Below are 12,651 nucleotides of genomic sequence, written 5' to 3' on the forward strand. Positions count from 1 at the left end.
TTCCAGAAAACCTGGTTGAGAGTTTGATGAAATTGTCTGATTGTAGCCGAGGCACGACAGACGTTCATACCACACCCACACTGAGTATATACACAACTGATCTAAATATTACAACACTGATTTATCAAGATTTTACTGGATTCTATAAACATAGAAATAGAATAGAAACTTTTTGCTTCTAGTGAATAGATTTTGAAGTTCCACTTGTTGCTACCTGTGCTGGACTTGATGGTCTCTTTGCCGATGACGTGTCCCAGCAGGTCATACTGGTTGAGACGGGAGCCATCTGGGGCCACAGACACAGACCTGTCATCATCTGCAGTCCAGATGTAGACCACCTCGTTGTTGGTGTAAGCATCTGAGAGAGACAGAAGATAGAAGACTATTTCTATTCGGCAGCTATATATAAGAATACGCTGATGTTGAATAAATGTGACATGCACACGTGAAATGGACAAAGCATCTTTTAAAAATATACAATGTTGATTCAAAATATTAGATCCTCCTGAATAATGTCATGCTGCTGTGACCCACAGAGGCACAGAATCTACAAGACCTCTGAAGGCGCCATGTGGTATACGGCACCACAGAGAGATCCTTCAAGTCCGGTAAGTTGTGAGGTGGAGTTACTGTAAATCAGACTTCTGGCACCTCGAGAAGATTGGATCATATTGTGATCTCACTCATTCAAAGGCCAGAGCAACACCCTAAACACTTTGTTAGGTGTTATGATGCCCCACTGGCATTTAGATTTACTGTGATTGTGTCACAGAAGCAGTCTGTCAGGTTTGGACCGGAAGGTATTGCCTTTGTTGACCCTGCACATTGCTCGAGCCTTGGGTGCCTTATGTGCTGCTGCCGGTTTATGATTGTTTGTCAGTATTTAAACACTGCTGACTGAGACTCGCTGCTCTTGCTCCTGACAATATGGCCCTTGTTACTGAAGTTACTGAAATCTTTACACCTGCCAATTTTCCCTGAATATCGATTACCAGAACTGACTGTTCACTTACCTTCTAATATACCAGACATATGCTTCTGTTACAAGAAAATCAACTTCACTATTTAGTATGTGCCTTGTCCTTTGGCTCAGTGATATATTCATTTAGTGCACTTACAAAGAATCGCTACACTATTACTGCCCAACCCTGTATATATATATATATATATATATATATATATATATATATATATATATATATATATATATATATATATATATATATATATATATAGGATAAAGAATTTAAGTGCAGCACATAGGCATCGATTTTTTCCAGAGTACAATCATATATACTGTATATTACACATCCTGAAGTGCTTTGAGAGACTTCGTCATGAGGCCTCCACCTTCACCGGACCCCCGCATTTAGCGTATTGTCCAAACGCTACATAGACGATGCCATTGCCACGGCCCTCTATTTAGCCCTCACACAGATGCTTATGTACAAATGCTGTAGATAGACTGCAGTGCAGTATTCAACACAATCAGCCCTCAGCACCTGATGGAGAAGTTGAGCCTGCTGGGCCTGGGAGATCTGGAACATCTCCAGCACCACCACGCTGCGCACTGGGCACCTCGGGACTGTGTTCTCAGTCCAGTGATGTTCACGCTGCTGACTGTGTAGCAATGCAAGGCTTGAGCAACATCATCAAGTTCTCTGATGTCACAACCATGGGGTGTCTCATCGGCAATAACGACGAGTCAGCATACAGAGAGGAGGTAAACCATCTAAATGCCTGGTGTAGAGCCAACAACCTGTCTCTGAGCGCTGACAAAACTAGAGATGGATGTTGACTTCAAGAGAGCACATAGTGACCGCTGAACATCGATGGATCCTCTGTGGAGTTCGTCAAGAGCACCAAATTTCTTGATTTCCATCTGGCGGAGAACTTCACCTAGTCACTCAACACCAGCTCCATGTAAAAAAGCCCAGCATCATCTCTACCAAGTATGAAGGCTGAGAAAAGCTCATCTCCTTCCCCCCATCCTGACTATGGTTTATAGAGGAAACATCGAGAGCATCCTGAGCAGCTGCATCACTGTGTGGTTTAGGAATTGTCTTGGATCGCAAGGCCCTGCAGCAGATAACGAGGACAGCAGAGAAGATCATTGGAGTCTCTCTTGCCTCCATCATGGACATTCATTTTGCACACCACATGTCAATACATGATCAAACTGCTGCTACTACTTATGTTTGTTTACAATTGCCCGAGTTGCACAATGTACTTTATAATATACAGTACAGTGTGCACACTGCTCAGCACTATTTTGTGTATTTGTCTTGTAGTGTTTTGTATCGTCTGTTTGTCTTTTTGTCCTTTTTCTTCTCGCAATGTTGCACTACAGTAGGTTGCACACGTCGCACTTTATGTGGCTAGGACTTAAAGGTGCGGTCTCTGTTGTTTGAGAAATGCTTCAGAAAACTGATTCGGGCCGAAAAATAAACAAAATACAAAACTAACGTGTAGCCAATGAGCAGAAAGGGGCGTGTCTTGTCGATATGGGCGGAGAGAGTGTTCAAAGCGCACGTGTGACATTAGCAGAAAGCGGTTTTAACATCGACATGGAGGATAAAAACAAAGAAAGAAAGAGAAGAAAGACTTACGATAAGGACAAGAAGTAGGACGTGTTAATATAGGATCAGCTTTCCAGCGCTGGAGAGAACTGAAGGAGCAGGAAGTTGGCCACATATTCACAGGTTGGAGTTTCCCGAGTCAATAACTCCTGAGCTAAACGCTGTTACTACACAAATAACACCTCTTTTCTATCGTAGTAATGTAGAGAGGCAGCTACAACCGCGTTTTGTGTAGTAACAGCGTTTAGCTCAGGAGTTATCGACTCGGGAAACTCCGACCTGTGAATATGCGGCCGACTTTACTTAAGACGCCGAAGCGCTTTTTTCCTTCTCTATAGGTGAGTAACGTTGGTTTTGCTTTGTTACACAGAACTAATATATGCCTTTGTCCTTTACATCATGATGCTTGTGTGGCATTTTTGCTTGTTTGTTTATCTACAATCGTATTGTTCTTCCCTTCAGCTATGATAAAGACACGTTTCTTTCTGTTAGTCGCCCGGGTTACGTACAGTATGTATGTGTGGGCGGAGCTATCGATACAGGGGTGGGACCCGTTTGGGTTAGGGGCGTGTTTGTTTTGGTGATTTTATATGTCTACATTGGCTTTCAAACATCGGAGACCGCACCTTTAAGTCCTTAGCTCATTGTTGTTTTATGTAGCTTTATGTCCTTTTATTTAGCACCGTGGTCCTGGTCCGTTTAATTTCACTGTGTACTGCACAAGCTATATATGGTTAAAATAACAATTAAAAGCTTCTTGACTTGAGTCTTGACTAATGTGAGTTTCATCTTTGAATATAAATCCCTCAAAACAAAAATCAATATCAGTGTCACTTGGTATTTAACCAAAGGTTAAAATCAATGCATTAGATTACAATTACTTTATGTTGAATCCAAGGTTTATAGATCAGCAACTGCGAGGAAAAAAAAAACAGATCTGGAACAGAAACCATTCGAGGGATTGCTAATGAAATTTTGATGGCCAGAGAAAAAAGATATTATTTTATTCAGTTGGAAAGCCGTTAATCAAAGCCTCAACACATAAAATTTAATGCTGCTTCATCTATAATGTATTGTAATTGGCAATGAAGAGTAGTGTTTATGCTTCTGATATAGAGTTTGCAGCAGGCAAAGAGCATGAGAGCTTTATTTACAGTCAGACCAGCTTATGGCGAGTGAAAAGGGCAGAAGTGTCACCCGATTTCAGCAAATAGAACGAGAATAGCCTTAAATTTAGTCACTTGGATTAACCCAGAATACTGAGAGAGAAAGAACAGAGAAAGAAAATGAAAATATTAAATCCATTGTGAATATAATAAAGACGTGACATACGCAAACGTTTGTGATAATAAAATAATAATCATAATTAAGCAAAAACGGCGCACACTGTAGCTGCAGGTTCCTTTTTTGCTCACCATGGTTGTAAGGAGTAGTTATCGCACCAGACATGCTTTGCTCCTCTCCAACGCCATTCATCAACAAGGTACTCTTTCTACCATGAATTGAGAGGTCACAAAAGTATATGTATGCACTTTAGGGCGTGATGGTCCAGCGGTCAAGGTGCTGGATTCCTGATCAGAAGGTCGGGGATCGAACCCCCAAGCTGCCGAGACATCAACGTTGGGTCCTTGAGCAAGGTCCTTAACCTCACCTGCTCCTGGGGAACCGTACTATGGCTTGACCCTGCGCTCTGACCTAGTAAGTTGCCTGGTTACAAAGTTTGACTGGGTTCGGGTCTCGAGCTGGCAATACCACAACTGAGGTGCCCTTGATCAAGGCACCGAACCCCCCAACTGCTCCCTGGGCGCCGCAGCATAAATGGCTGCCCACTGCTCCGGGTGTGTGTTCATGGTGTGTGTGTGTGTTCACTGTGTGTGTGCACTGGGTTAAATGCAGAGAACGGATTCTGAATATGGGTCAGTTAACCGTATGTCACGTCACGTCATGTCACTTTCAGTTCTCCAAGCTCCGTGTGCTTCTCTTCTCTAAACACAGTTCATTAAATAACACCTTACTTCTTTGAAAGACTTGTTAGTCCTTTGGATAAATGATCTCAGATGGTTTTGGTGGTTAATTCTATAATGCTGACCAGATCACGGGTTTGAGAAAATAAATAAATTTGTTTATTACTTGGAAAACCATTTTGTATAAAAACTAACTCTTTCCCTCTCGTGACACTTTCTGTATTTTATACAATTAAAATGGGAGGAACACGGAACGTTTTCATTATCGATGCCCTGACGCAAAATGTTCTAGGTCATCGGTATCGATGGTCTAAAGTGCTTCATTCGAACCAGAAATAAATCAGCTGCTTCATCTGCTTTTGCTGATTTACAAAATCCAAAGTTCAAAAAACGATCATGAGCACAATCTGACAGACAGCGTAAACTTAAAATGGAGTTAGGCAGTGATTAGGGAATGAGGCGAATGAGAGGGTACGTGCAGGAGGGGAGGCAAGAGGGAGCACGCTCATAATTGTCAGCCGCTAACAAAAGCGGCTAATTACTCGCTGATCGTACAGCATCGGTTGCATAAAAGCGCCGATTGTTCGCCGTCTTTTCAGACTGATTTCCGATGATATGCAAAAGGATCAAATGAGATGTCCCTCTGTGCTGATCCCTTCGTAACGAGGCCCGTTGGTTAGAAGTAGGAAGGTGCAGCTGAATATGCAGGAGTGGAAGCCTTTTGTTTCGTCGCCTGGGGGGATGTTTTATTCATAGTGACATGACCGCTGCAGCACGGTGATCTCCAGTGCCGCCGGCTACATCCTTAATTTAATCTTGTGTGTTTGGCAAAGCAACCGGCAAGATACAAAATGTTCAGATTTATGGTCATGAATTTAGAGGAATGCTTTAACTAGTTAACTAACTGATGTTATACTGTAACTACTAAACGGTTTAACAGCTTTAACGGTTTTAATTGGGCTGAGGTTATTTATTCCAGTCCAAACAAATAAGTCACACCAGCAGATACGTACAAACACCATACTAATACTCAGCATGACCAACCCCTCATCATCCCTCAGCACAACCCCCCCCCCCCCCCACACCCCGCTCTCCCCACACAGCATCCTCTTACCGTGCATTATAGGAAGCGCTGCAAGTGCTCCTTTGGTACATGTTGACACGATTGCATCATGAAACTACCGCATGTTTAAAATCCCAGCGGTGCTCTTTTAAAATGAAGATCTGGTGACTGGGGAGTCCAGTAGATGAGTAGATGACGTTTTTTTTTGTGATCCTGCAGGAAGTTTATAAGTTTATAAGACATTATAGGACGGCAAACTTCCATAAGGTGATGACGTGGTCAAAAACAACGACCAGAAAGCTCGATGGGTTCAAATGATGCTCGGCTGGTTTTAAGGGGTCTGATGTGTGACAAGAAAACATTCCACATATCTTCTTCATCTGTCCAGTTTGGTGTGAGTCCATACACACTGTAGGGTCAGATTCATGTTCTTTGGTGACCAGGAGTAGAACTCTTTTGTAGATGTTTTTCTGCCTACCACAGCTGTAAAGACTAGTTATTTGAGTCGCCTACTCGGCTCAAAGCAGTCTGACGCTACTCCTCCGTCTGTAGGATGGATGCTTTCTGAATGATCTGTGTTTTTGTTTTCTGTATGAACTGTAGAGACAGTTGTGTGTGAAAATACCAGTAGGTCAGCAGTTTGCGATATCCTTAATCCAGCATGTTTGACACCAACAACCACACGCTGCTCTCCGAGGACTGAACCGAAGCCGTAAGAAATCACGATGTTCTGGATCTCTTTTTTTTGTGTGCACATCATAGTCAATATCACCAAAATCTGCAATATTTACATTAGAGAATTGCGGCACACCTTATTAATCCGACACGATAGATGCGGTTTAGTTAGTTGTGATTATACCGAGGGCAAAACCGGCTAATCGTCTTTGTAATAAGGACGACGTTTCCGAATCAGTCGTGCCATTTTAGCGCATGAAGACAGAGCGGTACGAGCAGCTGGAGGCGGTCGATTTCATCCGAGCTGCTTTATGAATACCAATCACACTGATACTGGCACACAAAAAAATAAAAAATAAAACACTTACAGCTTCCGAACTTGAGCGGGCAGGCGTGGGCATCCATGGGAAAATCTTCCAGATGCATGGGGCACTCAGCATGAATAGTTAATCTGCACGTAAAGGAGATAACGACGGTAAGACAGAATGATGATGCGTCTGCAGGTCCACTTCAGTTCAATCTAAAGAAATACAGACTTTCAGTTTCAAATGTCATCTGAGACCGAATCTGTCAGGGTGAGGAAATATAAAAACACTTTAGAATATTAATATAAAAAATATAATATAAGGTTTCTCATAAGAAAGAAGGACACGAAGTCGGTCTGCAGTGAGCCTCGGTTACGTTCGCCCATGTTTCTGTGAATAAAAGCCGAACGATAAATAATTGCAAGCAAAAAAAAAAAAAAAACAATTATGAACATTTCATGCAAAATGCATATAAAATATTTCCAGATCATAAATTAAAATGACAAAGTGTAAGAAAAATCTAACAGTATAATTGACATCACAGAGTTTAGAACTGTTACGTAATCCAGCAGAATATTGAAAAAAGCTGAATTTTAACTTAAGCACTTAAACTTGTATAAAGTTTCACAATCTATTTCACGGCGCTGACTGCAGACATCCTGGACTGTGAAAGCCTAAAAGGTGACAAACAACCAGAGTGAGAATCTCAGACATGTTCTGCAAATTTAAACACTGTCATGTTTTCTTTCGGCTTAAATCGTGTGTATCGGCGGCAGCCTGAACCTTACGGACGGACTGACGTCGTCTGATAAGTTCGGCGCATTTTTCTCACAAAAGTACAAAATGAGAATCTGTAAAACGTGCGTTTAGCAGCCCTACATCATGCTCTTAATGCATTGACAATTCAAGGGCAGGCAGTCAAAGGTAAAATGTAATCCAGCTCCAACCTGGAAGGTGTAAGTGTGTAAGTGTAAGACTGAATGACTCAGCTATTCTTCTCTTCAGCAGCACGTCGTACGCTTTACACCAGGCATGCTAACACTTCAGTTCTGTGGTGTTGTTGATAAGGTGAAACTAGCTATAAATAGCTCCTCTGAGTCGCTAATTAGCAAGTGGAACAGCTTTATTCTCAGAGGTGAATCAAAGTCATATCACTGCTTTATGACTGGAGGGTAACAGTAACTTTCTAATTTCTAATTTGACTAAACGTATAAAAACTATACGTATCGTACTTCTTGTTGTTAGACACAGTTTAATCTGCACCAAAAACTCAACGACAATATTTCCCTGATGGGTTAAATAATATAAAGCTCTGGACATGATGAGATTAAATATATATGAAAAAGAATGTGTAAAGAGTTTAGGTCTAAAGTGTTTAGGTCTAAAGTGTTTAGGTCTAAAGTGTTTAGGTTAAAAGTGTTTAGGTCTAAAGTGTTTAGGTCTAAAGAGTTTAGGTCTAAAGAGTTTAGGTCTAAAGTGTTTAGGTCTAAAGTGTTTAGGTCTAAAGTGTTTAGGTTAAAAGTGTTTAGGTCTAAAGAGTTTAGGTTAAAAGTGTTTAGGTCTAAAGTGTTTAGGTTAAAAGTGTTTAGGTCTAAAGTGTTTAGGTCTAAAGTGTTTAGGTCTAAAGTGTTTAGGTCTAAAGAGTTTAGGTCTAAAGTTTTTAGATTAAAAGTGTGTAAGTCTAAAGAGTTTAGGTCTAAAGAGTTTAGGTCTAAAGAGTTTAGGTCTAAGGTGTTTAGGTTAAAAGTGTTTGAGTCTAAAGAGTTTAGGTCTAAAGAGTTTAGGTCTATAATGTTTAGGTTAAAAGTGTTTAGGTCTAAAGTGTTTAGGTCTAAAGAGTTTAGGTCTATAATGTTTAGGTTAAAAGTGTTTAGGTCTAAAGTGTTTAGGTTAAAAGTGTTTAGGTCTAAAGAGTTTAGGTCTAAAGTGTTTAGGTCTAAAGTGTTTAGGTCTGACCTGTATTAACTCTACATGTTGGTTTAAACATGGGAACAAAGCTGAGTTTCCTTTCAGTGGTACACTTTACAAAGTCTGTGTGGATCAAATATAGCTTATTCGATATACGGAATCAAACGCGAAGACGTTACTCGAGCGGAGGTGTCGATATATGTTCTCGCTGACTATTGTGTAATTTGAATCCTTTTGCGATTCATAGCAAGAACATTGATGAGAAACAACCAATAAGAATCTGAGACAAAATCCCATTTTACTCCTGTCCTGTGCAGCAGATTCCAGAATCCAGTTTATAATCTCAGGGCTGCCAAGTGTCTTTTCTCACGCTCTCCTGCCACACATCGTATTTCTCACGCAGAAAAACTTTTTGACTATTTATCATATATTTAATAAGCCGCAGCCCCCAAAACGTATCAGTCCACACCACTGTCTCTATGGAAATGGGAATGAATCACGCGCGTCTCCCCTGGAGCTCTTAGTCGAGCCTGACACTTATCAGCCAATCAGAAAAAGAGGCTACACAACAGCCAATCAGAAAATAGCATTATTGTATCTGGGTAAGATTTAACACAACAACCAATAAAAAAAAAACATATATTCATTAGCGAGGATATTTTCCAAGGTCGGTTTGAACAAAACCTCAACACGAAACAGCTCGTCTCTGGACGGGACATTGTCCTCAATCATGTCCCTACAAATGCTGGGTTGCTGCGGGGTTAGAAATGTCACTCTTGCCTGACTTCAAAAATTGAGAGCCCTGTAATCTGTCTATTAGAACAAAGACAATATATAAATAAATCAGCAGCAATAAAAACACGTGTGAAACACTTCATATGATATAAAAATAACCATGTTTCTTTTCACCGTGCCTCCCGTTCTCACGTCTCATCGACTATCATTTCCTCTCTTGTTTCTTTAAAACTAGACATGACGGACAGCTCTCATGTTTATACTCTTCTACCTGATTACACACCTGAAATCTTACACAAGGTGTTCTTCTATACGGCACAATACAAAGCAATAACCTTCAGATTATGACTCATTTATCTGAGCTACACAATATCCCTCTAGTCCTATTAGTTTTACTCTAGTCACGGTGAACAGCGGTGCTAAAGCTTCTGAGACTTTCAGTAATAAGTTTCTCTCATTTGTTACTTCGGACCAGAAGCCTCAGCTGCCTGAATTGAAGAGTAAAGCCATGTGCTCATCCCACACCTCCATCTAACTGGCCCCCGGGGACTACGGAGTGGGCAAAAAACTGCTCCGTCTGGCAGAAATCTTGGCAAGCTGGATAATGCGGGTAAAATCAAACCGTGTTCGGTGTTAGAGGTTTGACCTGAACATGCTGGGATGATAAAAGCACCATAAAGCTACAACCTTCTCACTGGTTCAGTGTTTGTCATAGCGGTTGTGAAATTCTCCTGATACGACAGGAAGCACAAAAAACTTTTATGGTACTAATGACTTCATAACCACGGGGTAACTTCTCTGTGCGTTATGACGGCTCGAGTTACTTCTCAGGGTAAATCTACCGAGCAGAACAGTGTTACAGTGACAGTTTACAACACAGATGAATTCAGGACAGAAACCTTTTCTCCTCTCATAAAAAACAAACGTACAAACAAAAAAAAAGCAGTTTCATATTTATGTATTCCAGGCTTGTTTCTTTCTCACACACGCTGCGGTACATAAACTACACGCTCTACAGAGCTTCAATACTTCATCCTTTATTTTCTTCATCTCTCTTCTACTGCAAGGTTCTAGCATCTTCAAGTGCCTAATGAGATAAAGCTTGATGTCTCCTGGGTAATATGCAGACATAATATCTATGATGTTCAGGGCCGTGCAAATGAACTGAGGTGGACTTTTGTCTTGTTGACATTAATTAATGAGCATCAACCAGGTTCCTGAAAGTTCTTCGCACTTCGTTGACCCGAAGGCCATCATGCTAACAGGGGAGGAGGAAACACCCACACTTAGCAAAGCCCAAGTGGACGAATGAGCATGTCTGTTTTCTCCAATAGTCCTCTACACCAAATACACCTCTTAAAGCTTGGCTCTGATAGTACGCCCTTGACATGTATGAAACAATTCTGGAGTTTGTCCAATGCAGCATCGTTCATCATACTTATTATTGTTTTGAACTTGGTGGATGATCAATGAGAGGAGCGGAGAGTCAGTATTCCCACTGCGCCATGCTGCTGTGCTGAAATGATCACTGCTCTAAGAAATGCTTTACTGAACGTGCTACATATTGGCACAGGAGACTGATGTTCAGCTGACGCATGACAGAGAACGGATAACAGTTCACAGTTCATTTGATTCCCATCAAAAGCAGAAAAAAAGAGAGAAAGAAACCGCTTATGGTTACGGTTGAAAGAGTACTCAGACTGGTTAAGGGTTGTTTGGGTGCCATTCTTTGGAGTAACAATTTTTTTTTAATTTTTTTTATTTAATTGATGATATTTTTTGTATAGTTATAAACTATAAGCTTATATTTATATACTAGAGAATAGAGACACGATGAACTAAAACAACAAACAGTCTACAGAGCGACGTAATGGTGTAGGTTAAATTTCAGTAATAGTCTGGAGCAGGGGCAGTTCTAGGGTTTCATCTTTAGGGGTTTTATCCCTCAGTGAGAATTTAAAACAAGAAGAGTTTTATATTATATATTATATGACTACACAGTAAGCCAAAAGTTATGCTATTATTTAAAATGGTAAAAGTGGACACCAAAATTTTATGCATGATGTAATGATGCCGGTCTTGAATCAGATCAGTTCATGTATGTGTGTGCGTTCTCTACAAACAGTGTGTCCGATGAATGACGTCATTAATAAACTAATATTCACAAGACAAAGACCAAATCAATAAATGTTATTTTTATTTACTATTGAATGGATTTTTGCATTAATGTTTTGTTTGTGCTACAACTCTGGTAATAAGAATAGTGACATTTCACTGCTTTTGGTTGCCGTCTTTGCGGCTTTCCGCCGATTAACGTTCCTGTGCTTCTCCGTTCTTATAAAGCAGACAGCTGATGACGCAATATTGAAAGACTACAACGCACGCGCGTAAAAGCAAAGTAAAAAAAATCGCTCTTGGATCAAACTGATAAATAACTTTCTTTAGCATCGACGACACGTCCTGCATTTTAACGTCATTTTATTGTTTATTTATGAAAGTAAAAATTATACTTTTAGTTTTAGGGTGGCTGAGATCACACACAGGGGGCTGAAGCCACCCTAAAAAAGGTCTAGAACCCTTGTCTCTTCTTCATCTTCTTCAAGTGATTTAGAGGTGATCTTATTTATTTCTTTAAAAACAGCTGTAAACTGACTGCCAAAACACAGGACACAGTATGTAAGTGATGGTTAATCTATTAGAAACTGTATAATTTTCAGCAGCCGTCGTGATTCTAAACCTGAGGTTTACGAAAACAGTTAAAAACAAGTATCGATTGGAGGCAACTTCAATTTACTGCTGATCAGTTCACTGTTCAGTTCAATTCAATTTAATCTTAACTGATGTGTCCTTGATTTGACTCCATAATGAAGAACAATTTCAAAACTTCTTCTTCCTCACTGTCTCCATGTTTCCTGACAATTAGCACTAAATTCATTCTCATCCCAACTCACCCGGCGTTATCCGTGTTCCCACACAAACAAGGCCGATGCTGCTTTTTATGATTGCTTTCGAGCAGCTAGAAGTGTTGATTATTGAGCTATTACTTAAAACAAACTAATATTTATTCCCCCTTTGCTGTTAAAATAAGATCCACTCTTGTGGGAATTACTTTAGTTCATCCCAAAGGTGTTCATTGGGGTTACGTCAGGACTCCGATCAGGCAACTTGAGTTACTTTCTCCAACATTTACCTCTAGACCATGACTTCATGGAGCTGCTTTGTGCACAGGGTCATTGTCATGATGGAACAGGCTTTGTGTCCCTTATTCCCAGTTAATTAACAGACCTACACCAAACACACACTAACACATCAAACTGTTTACATGCTGTTTTGCACATATTGTACAATATCACAGTCATTTTGCACATATTGTACAATATCTCAGTCATTTTGCACACACTATACAATATTTCAGTCGTTTG

General features: G+C 40.4%; 1 protein-coding gene across 2 annotated transcripts in view; it reads right to left on the reverse strand.

The window, feature by feature from the left end:
* The window catches only part of LOC113647557 (gamma-aminobutyric acid receptor subunit alpha-3-like), a 113,991-nt gene that overhangs the window by 27,490 nt on the left and 73,850 nt on the right, over positions 1–12,651 (reverse strand). For both annotated transcript variants that reach the window (XM_027154331.2, XM_027154330.2), the window contains exons 6-7: positions 6,650–6,732; positions 215–358 (exon numbers count right to left, since the gene is read on the reverse strand). In XM_027154331.2, coding sequence (XP_027010132.1) covers positions 215–358; positions 6,650–6,732 — 227 coding nt within the window. The remainder of the gene's footprint in view (positions 1–214; positions 359–6,649; positions 6,733–12,651) is intronic.

Source organism: Tachysurus fulvidraco, chromosome 21, assembly GCF_022655615.1.
Source record: "Tachysurus fulvidraco isolate hzauxx_2018 chromosome 21, HZAU_PFXX_2.0, whole genome shotgun sequence".
Classification (NCBI taxonomy): domain Eukaryota; kingdom Metazoa; phylum Chordata; class Actinopteri; order Siluriformes; family Bagridae; genus Tachysurus; species Tachysurus fulvidraco.